We start from the raw sequence: 23,546 nt of genomic DNA, 5'->3' as shown, positions 1-23,546 counted from the left end.
GGAAAAGCAAGATACTAGTAAACAACAGGAAGATAAATACTCTAACCAATAAATACTCTAACCATGTGCAGTTTCACAAAACTCTCAGCAAAACACAAACCCACAGACACATTTTGCCAACTTTGATAAACAAAAAAGTACTGTGTTAAGAACACTATAGGAATTTTAACTTGCAGCTGTACGGTGCTTGATGATTTTTTTGTTATATTTTCTGTTTTATTTTGTATTACATGTTTCTTTATGGTTACTGCATATTAACAAATGACAGCCAAGTGATGACATGCAGACCAGTAGTGGCTGTTTGGGGGACATAGAAAACAAGGGGCACAGCATAGCAATATCACTATGTTTTCTCAGCAGGAAAAAAACCTCATTTATTTCATGGGAGTTCCTTTTGAGTAAGCCATACCAAAGCCAGCCATTGGTGTTTTACACTGCAGACACAGCACAAAATGAAACAATGTGAACACAGAGCAAAGTGCTTGAACAAACTTACCCCAGTACACAGCAGACAATCTTCCTTCACCCAGCATCAGGCTAGCAGAAACAAGCAGCAGCAGCCATAGTCTTCTGTTTTCCTCCTGCTCTGGGAAATGCTCCTCTTGAGTCCCAGGTGGGGGTGATCAGTGTTTCTTCCTGTAATTGCATAGCAACAGGGATTAAAGGTGGTATCCAGCTAAGTTTTACTCACATCAGACCCATTGAAATGAATGAATATCCCTAAGTTATGTCCATTACGTAATTTAAATAGATCTACTCTAGTACAACTTAGCTGAATGCCATCTTAAGTGATTAGGCATCTTTAGCAACAGCAGCTTCTCTGTATCTGCCTTAGAACATTTTGTTTTCTAACTTTCTTCAAAGGTGTCCAATTGACTTCTTTTAAAATGAAGGCTAAGGATCTGGGAACACTGCTGGATCAGGGCTTGGTATGTGGGTATTCCCTGTACTCTTCTTACATCAGCAGCCCTGATACTAGACTGCAATGAAATTTCGCACCATTGGGAAATCAATCAATCAGTCAATCAAAAGTGGAATGTTTGAAATTTGAACATAGTTAAATGTTGCTTTTGAATTGTGACTTGTGGAGACTTAAACACAGGAAGATTGGTAACTTGATGACTTTTTAAAGCAGCGTGTTAATGATCAGCTTGCCAAATGCAATGCATTCATACTTTGTTCTTTTAAATCTGAAATATCTATAATTTGGAGGGGGGTGAATTAAGCAAATGAATTAAGAGAATTTGCTTACAATCCTCTCAGCTAACACAGGTTTTCTCCCACCCCACCCGAAAACTGGATCATCCCCTGTCCTACCTCAGTCTTGGGATTCAAATTGTACTATAATTTGGTTGAGACTAAGATTAACACAAAAAACAGAAGCGCCAGAAACTACAATCAAAATAAGATATAGAGAAACTGAACACCATTAGTTCCAGCACCCCTTCTAGGATGCAACTGTGTTGGGTGCTTCTCCCCCACCCCCCACCCCTACCACACTCAGGAAAAAAGAAGTGTTTTACACATTATGCAGAATGAACTGGTAGAATTATGAACTTAAACTTTTATATATTTTTTTATGTTCCCCCATGCTTTATTTCCGCAAGATTGTCGGATCGTGTGCCTTCAGACCAGGCCATGGGACTTATATAGAAACATGTGACAATAGGTAAGTTTTTTAAAAAGACAGTCAACCTTTCATGCGTTAAGAGGCATGGTGGTAGCTTGAATTAACCAGCTGCCCACCCCTCATGAGTCACATGTGTGTGTGTGTAGAGCTTGCGATTGGCTCATGTGGAGGAATCCCACATATTTACATCTATGCAAGGTAGGGTTGGGGCGCGGGTAGCACTGTGGTCTAAACCACAGAGCCTTGGGCTTGCCAATCGGAAGGGGGGTGGTTTGAATCCCTGCGACGGGGTGAGCTCCCGTTGCTCGGTCCCAGCTCCTGCCAACCTAGCAGTTCAAAAGCACGTCAAAGTGCAAGTAAATAAATAGGTACCGCTCTGGCAGGAAGGTAAATGGCGTTTCCGTGCGCTGCTCTGGTTGCACCAGAAGCAGCTTAGTCATGCTAGCCACATGACCCAGAAAAACTGTCTGCAGACAAACGCCAGCTGCCTTGGCCAGTAAAACAAGAAGAGCGCCGCAACCCCAGAGTCGTTCGCAACGGGACTTAACTGTCAGGGGTCCCTTTACCTTTTAAGTTAGGGCAACCATGTTTCAAAAAATTAAAATCAGGACATCCCAATGTTGCAGAGCTTTTTCTTACAAAAACACAAAAAATGTGATTTTTTTTTATTGATCCGGGACAAAGCGCCACCTTTTGGAAATTCCCCCCAGACGTCAATTCCACCTTTGAAATCCTGGTATGGCAGGCCTAATATAAGGCCTTTTCTTGTGCTTGCTGAAAGTGTGGCTAGCAAGAGGATGATCAGTACACATGTAGGTGGGGCTGGTTCCTGAATCCTCCTCAAATATGTTTTGAATATGTGACAGTGAACTCTGTCATGAGCTCTTATCAATTTCCAAATCCATATGTGGACTCTAACAGTTAAAGCAAAACGGAAGGAAGAAAGGGTAGGAGGTGGTCACTGCTTAGGTTGCCAACTGACTGCAGTAAAATAGCTGGACTTAGAATGACCCCTTGCTGCCCTCTGACATCTCAGTGGGAAAGAACTGGAATCACCATAGAACATCCTGGCTGACACCTAGTGTAGCTGGCATACTTTTATCTTGGTATTCATATTTTTAAAATTTCCAACCAACTTTTCCTGGCAAATTGGCAAAACTACTCATGTGTGGTTTTGACAGTTGCAAGTGCTCTGAAGCAGCACCCAGAAAACGTGCCAAACCTTGAATGAAGATAACTTATTTCCATGACTAAAAACAATATTGTGAAAGCTTAATAATACATTATGTGTGTAAAATATTTCCTTTGTAGCGCAAAAAAAGAGAAAAGACAAAATGAACACTGGAGGCCAGTTGACTCCTCACATCCCAAGGCCTTGTCTGAATTAAGTTTTTGGTCTTCCTGTGGTATCAGAATATTTCCTTCCTAGTATTAATGCCAACCAAACACTGCCATGTGCTCATCATTGAAGATTTTCTAGACCACAGAGTACCCTTGGGGGGCATCTAGAATGGTGTCAGCATGGTTGCCATAGACACTGGCTTCTGGGGGCCGAGGCTATTTGGGCCCCCTCAAACTATTTTTGAGAGGGCCAGCCCCTGCATTGTTGAGGCTGAACACTGAGCCAGGAGCAGAATGACATCAGGACGTCGCACGACATCGGGATGTTGTGTTGGGCCCCCTCAATCTTCTTCCAAAGATGGCGCCTCTGGTGGTTGCAAATGTTTCTCTGACAGAAACAAGGACATCTGCTTTGGTAAGCAAGGCATGAACAGCTGGATCACATAAAATGTGCCTCCGTCCCCATTCATTGGAGTAAGCACATCTACATCTTGCTACTTCTTACTCAGTTTCACGCTTTTCTGGAAGGGTGGCATTTGCTGTGTGTTGCTGCTAGGGTTCCACAGACCAGGAGCTAGAGAGAGTCCCATCCAGGCTAGGCGTGTATCGTTCTAAGAATCTCTGGAACTGCTACATTTCCGAGTCATTACCTGTGTGAGCTATCTTGAGCCTTGTAATGGCGTGTGTAGGGAGTCTCTTCTTTCTCCATCCCAGTCAATGGGAGGCCAGAGGCACCATCCTCTGGACATCCTGGTGGTGGAAGAAGGTGTATTTACCTAGTGATCTCTTTATGCTCCCCCCCCCAAGGTTGTGTACCAGGCAGACAGCACTAAAAGGATTTATTGCTACACCAAGATGCCTCTCGGAGCTCAGTCATGTAGGAGATGTCCCATTATATGGGCAGTTGACTTTAATAGTCATTGTGTGCTTAAAGCACAGCAAAACAACAGTGGGGGGGGGAAATCCCCACTCCACTTAAGATCGCCCTTCCCCCTTTCCCGCCCCCCCCCCACTCCGCAAAGCCCTGCTAGTCTATTTGCACAGTAAATTAAAAATATGAATCACTTCTCTGTACTGCCTCCCCAAACACTCATCCTGTCAGGCTCTGGGTTGTCTTCATTTGTATTACCTTAATTTAATGTTAATTATGTTCTTCATTTACAAAGAACAAGCATTTACACTCCCCGTCTGGGGATATGCCGCACTTACCATCTCCAAGGATTTGGTTCGTGGAAGGGGGAGGGGGAGGACTCGTTAGCACACCCTGCAAGGTAAAGGAGGGGACTGGAGGGGCTACACACACACACACACACACACACACACACACACTACTCTGCTCTGCAGCTCCCCCCCCCCCACCCTCTGCTGCTCTGTACCACAATGGACTTGCCTGATGAGAAGCAAAATTACCTTTCAATTTATGAATTGGTGTGCTATCCTGTCTCTTAAAACTGGATTGTGAAGCTCAGTCAACAAGAAGAGATTGACTGTCCTGGGGAAAGCGAGTTAGGTGGTGCTCTGTGGTCAAAACAGCTCATCACTTTGGGTGTGTGGGGTACACAGAATGGTTCAGATGATGTTTTAAGCAGAGACACTGCCAAACAGAAAAGTTTGGGCGGGCTGTGCCACAGATATCATAAATGAGGAAAGTCACCATGATATCTTGCTTCTATCCGTCAATAGGCAAAATGAGGGTGGAATTAAATGCTGTGCTATTACAAACATTTCATCTGCACTAGCATTTCAGCTTGCTAGAAAGAATGGTGCTCCCCCCCCCCCCGGGCACATTGTTTTGGAAGTTCTCCTGACTCACACACCCTGAACCAATGGGGGGCATGAGAGAAGGAGAGAAAGGAAAACCCCTTTGTGCAAGCAGAAGTCCCCCATCAGGGTTCATTAGGTGAATCCCACCCTAAGTATTTGTCATCTCTACCACCCAAGGTCACATTACAGCACCAGCAGGTAGGCCAGCCAAAATTACTCACAGTGGTTGTACTCCACCCACTGACTATGTGGTTTGGAGGCTGTTTTCTAGCTGGTTGGACCTCCAGGTGTAAATGATTTCCATCCCGGTGCCAGCGGTCAACAGGCTTGTGGGATGCTGGTTTGGCGGTTTTTAACACAGTTGAGACTAATATTTGAAAACTGCTTGAAACACTACTCATTTATAGTTACCAAAGTATTTATAACTAGCCTTGAGGACCACTTCAAACATATAGAAAAAAGCACATAGCGAAGTCCTGTCAAGATATATCAAGGCAAGAAACAGGTTAGTAATTGAATAAATAAAATGTGCATCTTCAAGTATAAGTTTGCAGGCATGATGCACATGCAAATGATGTGGTGATGGGCATGACACCTCTGAGGTTATAGATACATCTGTGAATAATAAGCCATATTTGTGACGGCAAATCATCACTTACTGGGATTAATGTTGTGGTGTCATTTTTTTCCAAATCCCATTCCCAAAAAGCTGGCAACCATTTCCAAATCCACCATTATTTTGCCCACAATATTTTGCTCTTCTCATGCCATAATCCTCATCCCACAAGTGAAACACGCCCATGCAAGGAATTGTGTAGCCTTAATAAAACCATATTTTGTGGGACAGAAAATCAGAAGATGTTTACATAATGAAAGAGATGCCAAATGCCACCTGCTGACTTTGGACACTTCCAGACCTGCTCTTTGGGGTAGGTTTCAGTCATATACTGGTAAATCCAGGTTGCACAATTCTGGTTGACTGGGAAGTCTTGTGCAACAAAACCCTGCTTCCCCCAAAATATACTACTTCTTGCAATAATGAAAGTTAGGGGTAAATGCACTAGAACATGTGGCATAACAGTTACAGTTCCCTTAGTCTTTCAGGCCCAAGTTCAGATGGGGAGGATGGAGTACCTGCTTGGGGCTAGCAAAGATTGCCAATATCATCCTGATACTGAATGACCTTAATACTCATCTGAGTCTTACTGTATTGCTAGCGGTATCCTCTCATAAACTGACCTGTTTATTTTAGTAGGGTTAGGGTTTGTGATAGTGAACCTACAACTGGGACTATCAATACAGACTGAACGTGCCCCTACAGATATAGGGTTGATAGTGAGACAAACACACATTTAATACCAATCTACTTCGCCTTTCACAGAGAATTGACTTTGTACACTATTTCCCTATCTATTTGTGCTACCAGATTAAACAGCTGCTCTTTTCCCTGGCTGCAGCACTTTCATGCCATGCATAAGGGATGTCTTGTGCATCACACTATCGCATGCTTCAGAATCCTTCATGGCAGAACCATCTGTTCACAACCAAGCTTTCATTAACACATTGAAAATTCTCAAAAGGGTTCACTTGGGGAGGCAGTAGGAATATATATATAGGCAGAATTTGAGACCCACTTTACACTCTTAGGAGGAGCATCCTTGGAAAAGACCCTGATGTTGGGAAAGATGGAGGGCACAAGGAGAAGGGGACGACAGAGGATGAGATAGTTGGATAGTGTTCTCGAAGCTACCAGCATGAGTTTGACCAAACTGCGGGAGGCAGTGGAAGACAGGAGTGCCTGGCATGCTCTGGTGCATGGGGTCACGAAGAGTCCGACACAACTAAACAACTAAACACCACCACCACCTGGTGCCTGATGGGACCTCTGGATGCATCTCAAAAAAGGGGGAAAGTATGAGGCAACTTGGCCATCTCCTTGTATCAATTCAGTGTGGCAGCCAGGAGCCTATTGACCATCTAATTCCCATGTCTGCATGACATTGCTGGGAGAAGGCACCCAGAAGTTTGGGCTGATGACACACCGCTCTACCTCTGATTCCCAAAGGACGAAGTGGAAATCCTAAAGAGATGCTGGGAGGTTGTTCTGCAATGGATGAAAGCACAGAAGCTGAAACTGAATCTAGATAGAAAGAGGTGCTAATGACCGGGAGGATCTGATCTACTGATAGTTTGCCACCAGTTTTGAATGGAGTTGCACTGTAACTCATATGTCAAGTATGGAGTCTGGGGGTTCAAGTTGTGCAGTCTATGGAGACACAAGTGGTTTTGGCAGCCATGAGCACCTTTCAGCAGCTTAGGCAGGTTAGCTGAGACCCTATTAAAAGAAAGCTGACTGGCTTCAGTTACCCATACCGTGGTTACAGTCAGAGCAGTCTACTATAACACTCTATAACAGCTGTCTCACCATGTGGCCCTCGGCAGCAGCGGCTCTACCTCTGACGAGACGCTGGATCTGCCTCTTCTTGGCTCGTCCCCGAGTCGCACTAGGCCTTATGCTATTTCCAGCAGCCACCAGGCCTGGCGTGGCCCTCCTGGGGCCTCACATCATTCAAGAGCAGGAGGCTGAAGACAGCAAAGGGAAGGGAAGGAGGGGCAAACAGGCAGATGAGGAAGGGGTGAGTGGCAGGAAGGGGGCAAGCGACAGAGATGTGGGATGGGGGAGGGGGGTTGCTCCGAACGTGTTCAGGGTTTTTTTGGAATATGTCAACTGTACTTTATGTGTTGTGGGAGACCAGGAGGGAAGGAAGCTGGCTGCAGCAGGAGGAGACGACTTCCTGGATTCTTCAGCAGCCTGCCTCATTTCTTTCTCCTGCCCCCGCTCCTACCTCTGATTCTGGACTACTCTCTGCCCCTTACCAGCTCCCCTCTTCAAAGTCTCTGTGTTGCCCTTGTAGCAAAGAAGAGGGTGGTAACAATGCTAGAATTAGCTTGCTCTGGATATCATTGGTTCCAGCTCCTGCCTGAATTCCCGGCCCTAGCTGTCCCCAATGAGTCCCAGCAACACCCTGTAGGTTAGAAAGTATAATTATTCCCACATCACAGTGTTTGCTGAAGCTGAGTAAGCGGCTTGTTTTAGGCCACCTAGTGCATTTAATGGCAGAGCTGAGATTTCAACCAGCATGTATACAGTGCTGGCTGCAGTTACTGTTGAGCAGCTCTGTCACAAGAGCCATTCAGCCTGACCTGCATGCCTAATACTGCCCCCAATCCCATTGTCTTGTCTGCAACCGCTGTGGTGAAATTAAGAGCGAAGGAAGAGCCTGCTTGAACAGACCAAAGGCCTATAGAGGGGCAGCATCCTGGTCCCTGCAGTGGCCGACCAGATACCTAGGGAAGCCCAGAAGGAGGACATGAACAGCAGTAACAGCCCATCATGGAATTTTATGGCCTTGGTAACTTACATTCAGCTTGCTTTTGACTGGGAATGAGTCGCTCATGATACCTACACCTCGGACTCTGGGGCTGACAGCCTTTTGATCTATACAGGCAACGACCATTTTACATGGGGGTTATGTTCCAAGACACCACACATTTAAGTGAAATAGTGTATATTGGGAATGCCCATTGAAAAAGCCTGCAAACATCCTCTAAACTTCTGAAAAACCCTTTAAAAAACCAGCAGCACTCCCCAGACTGGCATGAATGGTGGCATTTGTTCCCTCCAAAACTCCTTCCTGAAACTCCGAGTCTCCACAGACCTCAAAGGTTGGTGCAAAGGCTCCTGGGATTGCACTTGTAAAGACTTGTGGGGTTGCAAAGCGCTGTTTTGTGCCATTTCTGCCCCTTCAGTGCTCTTTTAGGACTGTTTTTGCCCTTTTTCTAGTCACTCCCGGGTTTGCGGTGATGCGTGAGCACACAGCTGTACACCTACTGAATGCACGTAAAATGGTTGTTGCCTATATTGGCATCTTCCCGTTGGCACTATGGCTGCCAAGCACCTGACACTAGGATGTCTGCGAATGACCAACCACAACATGCCAGAGGAACAAACAGACTCTGGGGGGAGGAGTGGATAAGATACACACACTGTGGCTTGCTGGTTACACAAGAGCACACCCCTCCCTCGCTTATTAACAATGACCTTCCTATTCACCATGCTCTGGATTCCCCAGCCCCAAATAGCTTTTAAATGCACTTCATGATCCAAGCTTGTGCTTGTTAATAGGGGACGTGCGACTGTAGGCCGGCCGGCCCACTCACGGGCCACGTCACGCTCGCTGCGTGGCACACTCGGGCAGGCGGCACGCACACACGTCTTCATATCCACCCTAACATTTTAATTAATGACAATGGCGCTTTTCTCTCCCGTCCTCTCCTCAGCGCTTTAATGTGTGTCCGTAGCCCGCCCGGTCCCCACAGCCATGGAAATATTAGCTTGACGGATGTGCTGTGTCGCCGGTGCTCCCTCGACGGGCCTGGCTGTCAGCTCGCCGATGATGACATTAACACAGGCAGAAAGTGATGACAAATGCCCGTTATCAGCGAACGAGGCCTGTGACAAATCGAACGCCGCCTCGCGAGCAGCCCCATTACGCTGTAATAAAAAAAGATGGATGGCTTTGCACGCCGGGGCCTGGTGCTAATGCGATTTCGCCTGGTCTCAGAGGGTTCCAATTAAGGCAGAAAAGAGAGAGCGAAGAGGAGGCCCAGAAAGCTCGCACACACGCCCGGCCTTCCCTGCCAACATTGCACTAATCGAGTCAGATCACCTTGAAGGAGAAGGAGCAGACGTATATATATATAAATATATACACACACACACACACAGAGGCTGGAGAGATTCCCAGTTCCAAGTGGGGTTCTGAACTGTAGGGTATAATGGGAAGCAAAATGGACAGAAGGATGGCACAGATGGGCCTGGGAAATGTGTTTGTATACTATCCCCCTGCCTTGGCCCAGTTCTGGCAGCTCCCACTGCATCTGGCTTGCTCTGCCTCCATCAGGTGAAGAGCTTAATCAAATCATCGCCTCCACCATCCATAGCAATGAGATGGGAAGGGGGTGGCGGTGGGAGGGAAGGATGACAGAGGCTTCTCTCAGACAAGTGTCACCTCCAGGAGGTGCCTCGCTAGTCTGCGGGCAAAGAGGGGACAGGTCTTACATTGCTGGGGTGTGTATGGAGAAATAGTTCAACATGGGGGCGGGCAGTGACCAACCAGGCCTAGTTGGTGAGGAGGAGAATGCCTGCCTGCCCCTTCAGAAATGGACTGATCCTGTTTCTACACACCCTAACCCTTGCTTGCATTCTTGCAAGATCCTAACTGTATGTTTAAATTATTAAAGAAAAAAAAAACTTTATATAGTGCTATAGGTTAAGGCTTTCGATCCCCTGAATGGACAAAAGATTATTAGCATTCAGATGCATGTAAGAACATGTTTGGGGCGATGATAACAAGCAATCTGGCCACTTTTCATTTCAGTTCATTATTATTACTGCCGCTGTTGTTGCACTGCCATTAACTACACTGGACACAGACAGAATCCACTCTACATGGAGGGTTATCTTCAATTAAGTTATAAAGTAGTCCCATTGGAATCAAGGTAGCCTAGCCTATTGGTTTTAATGGGTCTGCTGCTCTGAGTATGACTCAGGCTGTGTATACGCTAAACCTTTAAAGCACAACCAAAGCACATTCTTTCATAGAATCATAGAATCATAAAATCATAGAGCTGGAAGAGACCACAAGGGCCATCGAGTCCAACCCCCTGCCAAGCAGGAAACACCATCAGAGCACTCCTGACATATGGTTGTCAAGCCTCTGCTTAAAGACCTCCAAAGAAGGAGACTCCACCACACTCCTTGGCAGCAAATTCCACTGTCGAACAGCTCTTACTGTCAGGAAGTTCTTCCTAATGTTTAGGTAGAATCTTCTTTCTTGTAGTTTGGATCCATTGCTCCGTGTCCGCTTCTCTGGAGCAGCAGAAAACAACCTTTCTCCCTCCTCTATGTGACATCCTTTTATATATTTCCCTCAAAGAATCCTGGGCAATGCTGTTCACTTCTCAGAGAGCTACAATTCCCAGGGCCCCTTAATAAACCACATTGCCCAGAATTCTTTGAGAGGAAAGAATGTGCTTCAACTGTGCTCTAAGCATATACTGTGTACACAGCCTTGGTTGGATACAACTCATAGTTGAGCACTAGCTATTTTGTTGTTTTACCTGATGGAAGAAAGCACTAATTGATGAGAAATTTTGGATAGCCTAAATCCGAAGGAGAGTTGGCTCAGCAAAAATTAATCACCTTGGTTGTCTTTGAAGTGTGTCTGTGTGTGTGTGTGTGAGAGAGAGAGGGGGCGGGAGAATGGGGGACATCAAGCTAGAAGTGATGTGTGTGGTATACAATTTGGATCTCGTGTATTGTTGTTGTTGTTAATTGTTTCAGGGTGTGGTGGAATGGAATTGCAGAACGATGGTTGGCTGGGTGGATAAAATTCCCCCATATATAGGGAGCTTGTCACAGAGCAAGGGGAAGTCGTGAAGCAACACACACTTGCAAATAAACAAGGAATCAAACCAAGCAAAGACTTTTCCATGTTGTTGTTGTTGTTTTGAATGCAGTTTTTAATTGTGTGTTATAGTGAATACTGCATTTGCCCCTGTTCTGTATCTAGTTGATATTCCTGAATTGCAGGGGGTTAGACTAGATGACCCTCAGGGTCCCTTCCAACTCCACAGTTCTGTGATTCCATGAAGTCATGTGTTTTAAATGGGCTTTATATATATATATACACATACATACATAATTTTAGTTTGTATGCTCCCTTTCTATAGTTCAAACCATGCTTAAGGCAGCTCACAACATGAAAACATACATAACTACAACATAACAAAAGTGGTCATAAACAATAAATAAAACATTTAAAAATGCAGAACCAAACTGAACAATGTCCACATAACAGGCATAAGAAACAATGAATAAAAATAATGAATTCACTATTCTACTCTGTTCTATTTTATTATGACACCAAAAGAACAAATACCGGTATTTAATATGATAAACTAATGCACGTGACCACATGAGAGGAGCAGGTAAAAGATGACATTGATTGCTAAGTTTAACCTCCAGTTTCAGAGGCAGCCAGTGAGCTTCAGCAGATGAATGGGAATGCAGGGTGTTTACACAGTTGCAGGGTTAGGAAGAGGCGCATGTCCGAAGCAGGTCTGTGCTTAACAATTTTTAATAAATGGATTTTTTTAATCCATGTGGATTTTAAAAAAACCAACCCACACAGATTGCTGCAGAAACGTTGACAATCAAATTTAAGATAAAACAACAACAGAGAACCGAAACTGACAGATCCCTCCACCCCTAATCAGCAATAGCAGCAGCTACGACAACAATCCAGGAATGGATGTGAATAAATATGTTACTCAGGCTTCATTTCAGCTGAGGATGAGGACTGAAGCCCAAACAAAATGCAGGGCTTCTTAAGATGCAAACCTGACATATTCACTTTCAAAGCCAGTCAAAACTCCAGCCTCAGAGATGGAGATGTGATTCTGGACTCCCACTCCCCTAGAAATTTCCAATGCTCTGGTCCAACTGAGGACCAAAAGGGTGGGGGGCAAGCCTAGTCTGGGAGCAGTTCAGGAGCAAGCCAAGGTAGAAGTGGAAGCAGCTAGGATGAGCCAGAGGTTCCAAAGCCATCCTGGTTTACTGACATGCCCCAAAAACTGAGGAGCAATTTAGACCAGCTCCGGGGCTGGAATCTTTCCCATCAATGTCAAGAGGGTAACAGTTGAACAAAACAGAAGTTCTGTTATGTATTGATGTTATCACCCTGGCCACCAGGGGTATCATGTATATAGTTTTCACTCAGGTCCACGTCAGTTAATTTAGGCAGGAAACCCTAGGTGGTTGTTGTTACAGTATATAGTTTTCACTCAGGTCCACATCAGTTAATTTAGGCAGGAAACCCTAGGTGGTTGTTGTTACAGTGTTGACAGCTGGCTGCCTATAAAAGCAGGCCAGCTGAGCTGTTGGCTGTTCAGTTCAGTTCCAGCTTACTTATAAAGAACTACTTGGAGAAAGCTCTGTGTTGTCTGCTATGTTCACCCACTATTTAATAAGTTCAAAAGGTGGGGGACCACAAGAACACCCCTCCGCCCTCACTTCCACCCTGCTTGCAAGCCCCTGAAATGGCTTTGGGTGGTTGGTTAAACCACTTTGGAGTCTCCCCTCAACAGCCTTAGGAATGTACAGTTTAAGAGCCAAAGCAGCACCAGGAGGTTAAGCCCCTCCTTTCTGCAAATGTGCCCCTCTTCCTCCCATGTGAACCTGGAAGGGAGAAATAAGATGGCAGGGTGAGGGGGAAGCTTGTGATAAGGAAAGGGGAGTTACAAGTGAGAGAATTCACAGTTCCAGCCTAAGACATTTTGGTGTCTGAAGCAGAGCCCAAATGCTGCCTTGCCTGGCTAGGCCCAACACTTGCTGCATCATTCTGGCATCTATTCCTTCCGTTATCTATCACCTCATCACTCTGCTTCATCTCACTGCATCGCAAGGCTGTCCCTGAGTTCAGCACAAACCACTGTTATACTCATTTTTCCTTTTAAATGGCACCTACATACACACACAAACACACATATTTCTGTTAGTTTAGCTATTGCATTTATATTCCACTTTTTTCTCCAAGGAGATCAAGGTGGCATACCTGTTTCCCCATCTCTTTTAAATCCCCATAATATCCCTGAGAGGTAGATTAGGTTGACAGACAGTAACTGGCCCAAGGTCACAGACCCAGTGAGCTTCATGGCTGAGCAGGGATTCAAACCCTGGTCTTTCAGGTCCTAGTCTGACAAGCTAACCCCTACACCACAGTTTTATATGAGGATGGGGCAGCTACAGGCCTGTCACCATCACAAATAGCTTGGGCCCTAAGGGGGTTAAGCTGCAGGCCTATTTGCTAGATAAGGTTGGTTTTGAGAAGGCATTTGAAGGAGGGAGATAAAGAAGTACAGTGGTACCTCAGGTTACAGATGCTTCAGCTTACAGACTCCGCTAACCCAGAAATATTACCTCAGGTTAAGAACTTTGCTTCAGGATGAGAACAGAAATTGTGCGGTGGTGGTGCAGCGGCAGCAGCGGGAGGCCCCATTAGCTAAAGTGGTAGCTCAGGTTAAGAACAGTTTCAGGTTAAGAACGGACCTCCAGAACAAATTAAGTTCTTAACCTGAGGTACCACTGTATTCTTGTGAGTTATTTCTCATATAAACAAAATTCCAACATAGAAAGGTAAATTTCGCACAAATGCTAAATCACAGGTGATACATTTGTCACTTCTGATTGAGTGGATCGATACGTCCTCTGTCAAGATATATCTGTATTAGCAAACTGATTTCCAGCTTTACATTTAATAATTAAAATGATGTGACTGTGACTGAACCACTGTGGTACAATAAGCTCTTGGTTGTTCTTTTCATTCAGCACTGGTGATGTAAGGACTGTTGTCCACCACATGCCATTTTCAAAGGGTACAACCCTATGCTTAAGAGATATCCTTAGGGTAGCCTAAGTGGTGGTGTCAGATTATTTGTTCTTTGGGATCTTGACATACATGTCTACACTTTTCCTCAGGGCAGGCCTGGATTCTTGCCCTCCATGAAACCGGTAGGCCCACAGTGATATTTAATTTATTTAATACAATTTATACACCACTTGGTTGTAAAAAAACCAACAACGCTCAAAGTGGTTTACAAAAAGATAAAACAATAACATCACAAAAAAATTATGACCATACTTTAAAACATACAAAAGTTAAAAGAATAAAGTTACCTCAACTTTCTCGGTAGGCTTGAGGTATGGGCCCCAGAACAGTTGCTCTGAGTACTGGAAAATATCACAATGGCACTATTGTTGACGCTACTGCCAGGGGCTGCTGAATCCGTGCATAGATGTCCCATGTGGTGAGCCATGGACAGCATATGGCAACTTCTTTTGACACTAGACTGACTTTGCCCACCAAGGTCCTTCAGGACAGGAAAGAAAACAAAGGGCTTCATTTGCCAGCTGCCCTTGACCTTTCGTTAATCCTGACCTCTGGGCTTGCCTTTTGTCCCTGCCTCCTTATCAAAACTTGCTGCTCACTCTGACTTCTGGTTGCTCCTCAGCACTGCCTGGCCATGTGCCCTTTGATCCCAACCACTTCTGCCATCCAAGCTACTGACTTGTCCCATGACTTCCCACTCATCTCAAACTGCCTCCTGTGGCACTGCCACTAGGGCACAGATCTGTCACTAGCAGGTTGAACTTGCCCTTCCCTTGAGTACTTGTGCAGGCGTTCTTGGCTTTTTTGGAAATGGCTTATCATCAGCATCATTTTATTTGTATGCCGCCTTTAAACCCATGCTCAGGGTTTAACAGCATGAAAATATTTACATAATTACAAAAGTAGTCATAAACAATAAATAAAAAAGACCAAGATGTACAAAACAAAATTGAACAGTTTCCACATAAATCATAAGACCGAAAAATAATTATGCAATTTTTTTTATAAACAACAGCAACAAAAAATCCCCAAACAACACCCCAGCCCAAAAGCTTGATCAGCAGCCTCAGATTTTGTAGCTGGAGTCAGTCCGGGCCCCACCCTCCCAGGCCAGGTGGGGAAAGACCAGCAAGGCAGGGAACAGGTCTTCCAGGACTCACAGCCAAGGTTTATATATATATTAACTGTTTTTATATGCAGTTGTTTCATATATGTTTTTACTGTATTGTGAAATCGCTTCAAGATGCTTCATAGAAAGCTATTAATAAATGAAATATAATAATAATAATAATAATAATAATAATAATAATAATAATAATAATAAAGTGGTACCTTGGGTTAAGAACTTAATTCATTCTGGAGGTCCGTTCTTAACCTGAAACTGTTCTTAACCTGAAGCACCACTTTAGCTAATGGGGTCTCCCGCTGCTGCCGCCGTGCCACCGGAGCACAATTTCTGTTCTCATCCTGAAGCAAAGTTCTTAACCCGAGGTACTATTTCTGGGTTAGCGGAGTCTGTAACCTGAAGCGTCTGTAACCTGAGGTACCACTGTAATAATAATAATAATAGTACTACCTTAGAGGAGCTCTGCTGCAGCAAGAGCATGGGTGATTAGAGAGGCAGTGGTTTTACAGCACTACCCTGTGGCAATGGCAAAGGAGTCTTCTCTGCTACAAATTGCCGATCCTGGGGATGGGGGTTGCCATATGGTCTGGTGAACCCAAACAGAGTCGTCACCAGTTTGCTGTCATGCTTTTGGCATCAATTTGCAGATGAAGCTGTTAATATTCAGCAGCTGGCTTGGAAACCACTCATTTTATGCACAGCCAGAGTTTTAACATATCAGAATTCTTATCTTGTCCATTTGCATCCATTTCAATTTATGTCACTCATCTTTAAGTGCTGTTAATTGGCTGACTATTGATAATGAGCCTCTGCAGATATTTATTAAGCTATGCCTCTAATAAACATGCAAAATATACTTTCCATTTGGAATCCAGCATCATTTACATGCTTTCATCTTGTCATGCTACATATTTTACAAGTGAACATTCAGATGAAACATATTCCATACAAACTGCAACGCCTTAAGAGTTTTCCAGATCAATTCTTCTCCCTTTTGCATGATAACACATGGAATAATGTATTATTGAATACCCTCCCCCCCTTTTGCATATCCTGACATTATATCCAAATGGTGACCTTCATTCGCCTGGTATATTTGAAGCCTACATCGAACATTAGGAAGTATCTGACACCACAGGAAAATGTGTTGAAAGGCATTTGGTAGAGTATGAGACACTTTCAGGGTTGTGGATCTGAGCCCCACGTTGGGCAAAAAGATTCCTGTAGGGCGGGGTTGGACTAGACAGCCCTCATGGTCTCTTCCAACTCTCTAATTCATAAATTTTTATTCATATTTGCACATATATACAGGAAAAACATAAAAAATCCACCACATACCTTATACAAATTATATCCACTTCACAAATCATAAATAAAATACATAACTGAGTTAGTCTCAACTGAGCCTTGGACTTCCCTCCACTCCTTTGGTAAGTATCGAATAAATTACATAGTCGCGTACTTTTTAACTCTTTTACATAGGCCTTTCCCGCTGTTAGAGTTATTTCAACCCCGCCAGTGTCACCTGAACTTTAGATTCCATATACAATAAATATTTCTTCCAATTGTCATGAAATTTCTGTTCGTCTTGGTCCCTTAATCTTCCTGATATTCTATCAAGCTCAGCATAGTTTATCATTTTAACCTGCCACTCACTTATGTTGGGTATTACTTCTAATTTCCAATTTTGTGCTAACATAGTTCTTGCAGCTGTCGTGGCATATAGAAACAAGATCTTATCTTCTTTTTTAATTTCTTTACCGACCATTCCTAACAAAAAAGCTTCTGGCTTTTTGGGAAATGTATATTTCAAGATTTTTTCAAGTTCATTATAGACCAATTCCCAAAAGCTTCTCACTTTGCAACACGACCACCACATATGGTAGAGGTCACCTTCTACCTCTCTACATTTCCAGCATCTTTTATCCTTCAACTTATAAATCTTGGCTAATTTCACTGGTGTATGGTACCACCTGTAGATCATTTTCCACAGGTTTTCCTTTAGTGCCGTGCATGCCGTAAATCTCATATTCTTGTTCCATAGTTCCAACCACCTCTCAAAGTCGATGTTATATCCAATGTCTATCGCCCACTTAGTCATTGCCTCCTTCACCTCCACATCTTTAGTATACCACTCCAGCAAAATATCATACATCCTTGACAGTGTTTTGTTCTTGCCATGGTCTCTTCCAACTCTATGGTGGTAAACCTTAATACCTGGTAGGTTTTTATTTGCCATAAAAATTCATTCTATTGGGATAATGCTCCTTCTGCAAAATCCCACATGCGTAGACTCAGTGGCCGCAATTCAGAAAAAGGCCAATGGGAGTTAAGCACAAGTCACTTTCTCTGGATTGGGAGCAGCAAGCAGGGCTTGTAGGCAGTTATCATCACCAGTTTATTGCATCACTTTCTTGGGTTAAGCAAGAAGTACACCTTGACTATGGAGCCTTTTTGGATTGATCAGAAATACTTTGAGTTTGTTGACTTCATGGGGTTAAAGCGCTCATGTTAGTATTTATTTACTCACTTTCTTGATTAGCAATCAATAGACCATTAAAACATTTTAGAATATAAGTTCACATCAGTTCAGTGCCACATATGTAAACAATACTCTATTTGGACTTCAAAGTATGGAAAAAGACACCAGGGGTGTAAGTCATAATCAGAATTAGGAATGGGATATAAATTTGATTCAATTGATATTTAAAGGCAAACCAGTTTAGTAATTCGCACTCTACAAACCCCAACACACCTCCTTTAAAATTTGTATTTCTCCAGATTTTGCAATGCAGTACAATGTAGGTTTTATTTACGGTATCCAAATTGTGTTGAAATAAATAAAATTTGCCCAAACAGAACAGAGAAATCTTATGCCTTCTCTTTGCTGTTCAATTAGGACCATGGATGCTTTTAAATCCTGAACTTCTAGCCAATGTATGAAAGTGAACCAAATTGTGTCCTAGTTTTTTCATTTGGACAAATGCAACGGATATAATGTGCATATGTCTGCTCATTTTTCGCATCAGCTTCTGCTAATCACAGAGAAAGTGTATTGAGCTATGCACCAAAGCCCCAATCCATTACTCACCTCAATCCTATTGAGTTCCCATTTGGCTTCACAGATTTAACCAGCCTTTGGCCTTTGCACTTTCTAGCCTACTTTTGAAATTGCCACTACAAAATGTGGTGCTTTTTTCTGCTGCTTCTAGCCCAGACACAGCAAGAAGTTTCTGCTGAAAGGTTGCCCAAGAACAAGAGTTGGAAAGAGGGAAAACTACCTGGGGGGAAACGTAGAAGGATGTGGAAGAAATGTAATTATATCTGGAATGGGCAAAGGAAATCTAATTTGTCCCCCAACATAATCTTGTCTTAGCAGTAACTCTGAGTGAGTATCATGAGGAATGACACTAAAGACTGAGGTAGGTATTGGGGAGACTTCTAATTAGTAACCACAGTTGTGCCTAATCTACCTTGATAATAAGATATGGTCAAATTAAGGCAGATTTACCAAGAAGCTCTGTGGCATTTGCAACAGGCGTCTTACTAAAATGGATACTGTGAGAGCATAGATGTCAACCTTTCCTTTTTCTTGAGAGGAATCCTATTTGGAATAAGGGAATTTCCCTTTAAAAAGGGAAACGTTGACAACTATGCTGTGAAAGAAGATGGTTTGTTGTTACCTAGAAGTCTATGGAATATGGGCTATGCTTAGATGGTGTTGTTTCATTTTTATCCTTTCTGCCAAAGAGTCCACCTCTTATTACCTGAAAGAACAGGACTTGAAAACACTCACCTCTGGAGGCATGATCCGCCCCAGTGTAGGCACACTGGGCAGCGCTCTGAATGCATTGTTTCTTCCTGTGCATGTAAAATGGAGAATAGAAGAGTTGTGCCTTTTAGGGTGGTGGCACCCAAAATCCACAGATGGGCTATACCTTTACAGTATTAGTACAAACAAAATTGTTGCAAAATAATGTACAAGCTTTCAAGTGGTGCAGAATGTTTAATCAGGCTAGAAGTTATTCAAAGCAAGGGTTAGGGGCAGAGACAAAATCACCCAAAATTAGACTGGATTGTGGTGTGTTGAGGCCTGCATTTTAGACTGTGTCTAAAGTTGGAGACTACAGACTGGATTCATCTCTGCTAGGTGGTTGCTGATATTAGATTATACTACAAATTCTGGGAGGAAGAGGCAACGACTGAGTCCCCATTTTTGTAAACGTAAGGGCCAAGTACACAGGTTCCTGGTTAGGCAGAAAGCAGGTGTAAAAAGAAATATAGCACTCTTTATAATAGGAAAGCCAGTGATTAATTTTGTATGGTATACAAGATAAAACTGATCCATCAAAACCAAATTGCATAGCATTACCTAATGTTTAGAGGATGTCATGATCTGACAGGATGACGAGGAGGAGGAAGAGGATCCCAGTGAGGGGTGTAGCCAGGACTGGGACACACCAGGGCAAGCAGGGGTTAGGGGAGGAAGTACTCTTTGAGGCACAGGGAGCAGCAGGAGGGGTGCTGCGGGAGGCTGAGGTAGGCAAGGGCCCACAGACCAGCTCACTAGCTGGCCAGGTGGTCCTCATCAGCTGGAGGAGGCTTGGAACAGGTGAGGGTCACCTGCCTCATCAAGCCCAGATGCTGTAATCAGCATGCAAAGTACAAAAGGGAAGCATAGCTGAGGGGCTTTGCCTGCTCAACTGCCCATGTTGATGGACCTTGGCTTGGATGCTCCTGGATCTTTAGGGTACTGTACTTTGGCTTTGATTCTGGACTGTTTCCTGACTGCTGGATTTCAGACTTGGCTTACTGACCCTGGACTGCGTTTCCTGAACTTTGGACGACATGCTGGCTCACTGCCAGGTAGGCCAGGGATTCAGGACAGAGAGTAACTCTCCAAATGCAAAGTGAGGTGGTAGAAAATCATCTTCCCTGCAGGCATGTGCACATGTGGATTGTATTTCTACCCTGCCAGTTCTCTAACCCCTAATACAGTTGTCCATCTGACTGTCCCTTATTACCCATCAACCCAAGGGCAAGGTCATGACAGATTGGCACCTGCCATGAATCAGTAACTTACAAGCAGGGGGAAAGAGAGTCCCAAGAAGATGCAGGCAAAACATGGATTGCCTAGAGATGGAGGAAGCTTTGTTGTAGGTGTAATCTTCTTGCACCATCCATTACTACAAAAAGATGAGAGGGGAGGATGAGGAGGTACTTGTGTTCTCCTTGTAGCAGGTTAGGAGATGTCAAAGCCACCCTTGGTGTCTTCTTCCCCTACCCTCAGAGCTATGCTGATGCAGCCTAGTACGGGAATGATCTGTGAACCTAGCAAAGATATCATGGCCAAGAAGGGCTAGCCCAAAATTTAAATTAACCCCTTACTTTGTCAGATTATCTGTGCTTTCTTGCCTTCAAATTCTGAGGTGCAGTGGCAGAGTGTGGAGGGAGGTCAATGAAATAAACTAGACCTACATATGACTGTTTATTCCTGTTATTGTAACCTGGCTCTGACCGAAAAGATGGTCGTTGATGGTCTATTATAAGGAACATGATGTGATAACTGGGATTAGCTGGCACAAAGACAAGGGCGAGTTGCTGACATTGCTGATCGCTCACTATTTCCTTGTCCTCTAGTTCCCTCTGCTGGCTCCTAAGGCTGCAAGCAATTTCTCCTTGGCTGCATCTTCAGAGTTGGTTTCTGTTTTTCGTCCTCTGTCAGGAATTGTTTGGGGTTTTTTAAAAGCATTTCAGTATTCAGCTCCGAGAGGAGAGGCAAAAATCTCCATCAGTTCATTCTGGATCTTTGGGTGGACCTGTTCTTCCCAACCAATAGCATCAGCTGGCTGGGGCTAATGGGAGTTGTAGTTGTGGATGGAGGAGAATATTTGGTTCAGCTCACATTTAAAGGTGAGCCTGCCTAATTCATGCTGACTACAACATGAACTCATGCGTACTTCACAATTCACACTTCTCTGAATTTTTCAATGCTGCCAAATAACATGTACAAAAATACATTTACTAAGGTTAAAAAGTTTGTTTGTTAGAAAAAATAACAGAGAAATGCCTTATACCAGGGAAAACTGCAGTGTAAAAATGTGTAAGGCAAAGCCACATACAAAAATGTGGATGTTCGGAGAAATTCGTACCAAGGTGCTGATGAATTTTCATTAGGTCTTTAAAACCAGCAGCTATGGAAATATGGAGAATGGAGACATAAGCAAAAGAGAGAATCTGAAAGTGGCACATTTGCCTATCCATCCCTACTCGTAGTCCAAAACGTGGAGTTCACCAGGATGGGAAAGGCTAGTGCAGAATATTGTAGCAGAGTCACTAAAAGATGGTGGATCTGAAAGTTCATATTTAAATCCTGCCTCCGGCATGAGCCCCACCAACACACAAACACCCACACACCCACACCCACACCCCTTATGGGAGCGACCATAATGACCCATCTTACAGGGCCATTGTTATAAGGATTACTGAGATAATGGAAGTGAAGTGCTTTGAGCACTCTAAAGCCGCTGTATAAATGAAAAGTGTTTTTGTGATGGGGCAGTTTCAGGAATCACTGAGACCATGCCATGAACCTGGTGCCATAGGATGCTACATCCACTTTCCTGCCTGCCTGCCTTCCTTCCTGCCTACCTACCTGCCCTTTGTGGCTTAGGGCCCTCGTATTTACGGGACCGCCTCGCCTGGTATGCCCCGCAGAGGACCTTAAGGTGCATGAATAATCATAGTTTGGAGGTCCCGGGCCCTAAGGAAGTCAGATTATCCTCCACCAGGGCCAGGGCCTTCTCAGTGATGGCTCCGACCTGGTGGACTGCTCTGTCCCATGAGACCAGGGCCCTGCAGGATTTAACTTCCTTCCACAGGGCCTGTAAGACAGCTATTCCGCCTGGCTTTCAATTTGAACTTAGCCTGATCTTTTATTCCCCTTCCTTCCCTCCCCCTCCCCTTTTTATGAAGATTACCTGCTCTGGGATCCCACAGCTAATTCTCCCCTGCTCTCCTCACTGGCCCAAATAGGACTAATTTAGCCAGCTAGCCCTGGTGATCATCTAATGTTTATTGGATGGTTTTTCCCCCTAAATTGATTTTTGAATTCTGAATTTTTTGTTATTCATGTTTTATACTGTATTTTATGCTGGTTTTTGTTGCATCAATTAAGTGTTTTAAATTTGTTGTTAGCCACACTGAGCCCGGTTTTCTGAACTGGGAATGGTGGGTTATAAATAAATTATTATTATTATTATTACAGCAGCTGTTGCAAAATGAGTAGAGACAACCATCTAGTCACTCTTCTAAGTGGCGGGGTGTCTCCTGGGGTATTCACTAAAGGATTATATTCATGCAGTGTGGCTAGTTCAGGTCCATGACCAAACTGAAAGAGAGGAAATGTTATGATTCTAGACCTGCTGAACTTGAAAGCCTCCCCCCCATATGAATGAGAGACCCCCCACCTGGAGCCTCAGCAACCTTCTGCTTTTGTTGCCTGGCTGAGACGGCAAAGTCAAGCCCCTGGCAGGCCACAGGATATAGCTGGTGGGCTGAAAAGTCCTCAGTATGTCACAGGTGATTTAGGCCTATGTTAGGTGTGACAGGTTATTTCGCAACAACTATCGGATCTAAAAATATTGAGGGGGCACAACAGGTCTTCTGAGATTCCACACCTCACACCCTCTTGAGGCTTCCACCTTCTTTGGCCAGAGATAGGACAATATTAAAAGGCTCCATCCTCAGTATAGGTTTTGAAGAGCATCGCTAAGTTTTTGCTAAAGAAATGGTGTGCCTGCCAACAACTGGGTGCATCTACAAGCCTCTCTGTGATCAGGAACATGGATTGCACAGGGTTCCTGGTCACAGGGAGTCCTGTACGCAAGTTTAAGCAAGCCCATTTCCTTCAGAGCCTACTGCGGCAAGCAGCAAGGTTGGGAGTAGAGCAGGCAGGGCTGGTACATATAGCCCTGTATCATCAACACAGTTTGATCTTTACTATTACTGCAGAGGGCTTGATGGTTCAGCCTGGACCTTTGAATGATCTCAGCCAGCAGTTTCACTATAGCATTAAAAAGCATGGGAGACAAGACAGATTCTTATGGCACTGCATAGGGTTCCACTGCAGTCTCTCAGTGCTGTCACCTAGGGATGGGTGAATCTGTCAGTT

The 23,546-nt window shown here is 44.1% G+C and overlaps 1 protein-coding gene across 2 annotated transcripts in view; it reads right to left on the bottom strand.

The window, feature by feature from the left end:
* Positions 1 to 23,546, bottom strand: part of POLL (DNA polymerase lambda) — a 131,256-nt gene that overhangs the window by 80,414 nt on the left and 27,296 nt on the right. For both annotated transcript variants that reach the window (XM_081192253.1, XM_081192252.1), the window contains exon 10: positions 497 to 636. In XM_081192253.1, the coding sequence (XP_081048379.1) occupies positions 533 to 636 (104 nt within the window). In that variant the 3' untranslated portion in view covers positions 497 to 532. The remainder of the gene's footprint in view (positions 1 to 496; positions 637 to 23,546) is intronic.

This window comes from Podarcis bocagei (genome assembly GCF_964188305.1).
Source record: "Podarcis bocagei genome assembly, chromosome: 4".
In the NCBI taxonomy this organism is placed as follows: domain Eukaryota; kingdom Metazoa; phylum Chordata; class Lepidosauria; order Squamata; family Lacertidae; genus Podarcis; species Podarcis bocagei.
This window is presented reverse-complemented; position numbering and strand designations above follow the sequence as displayed.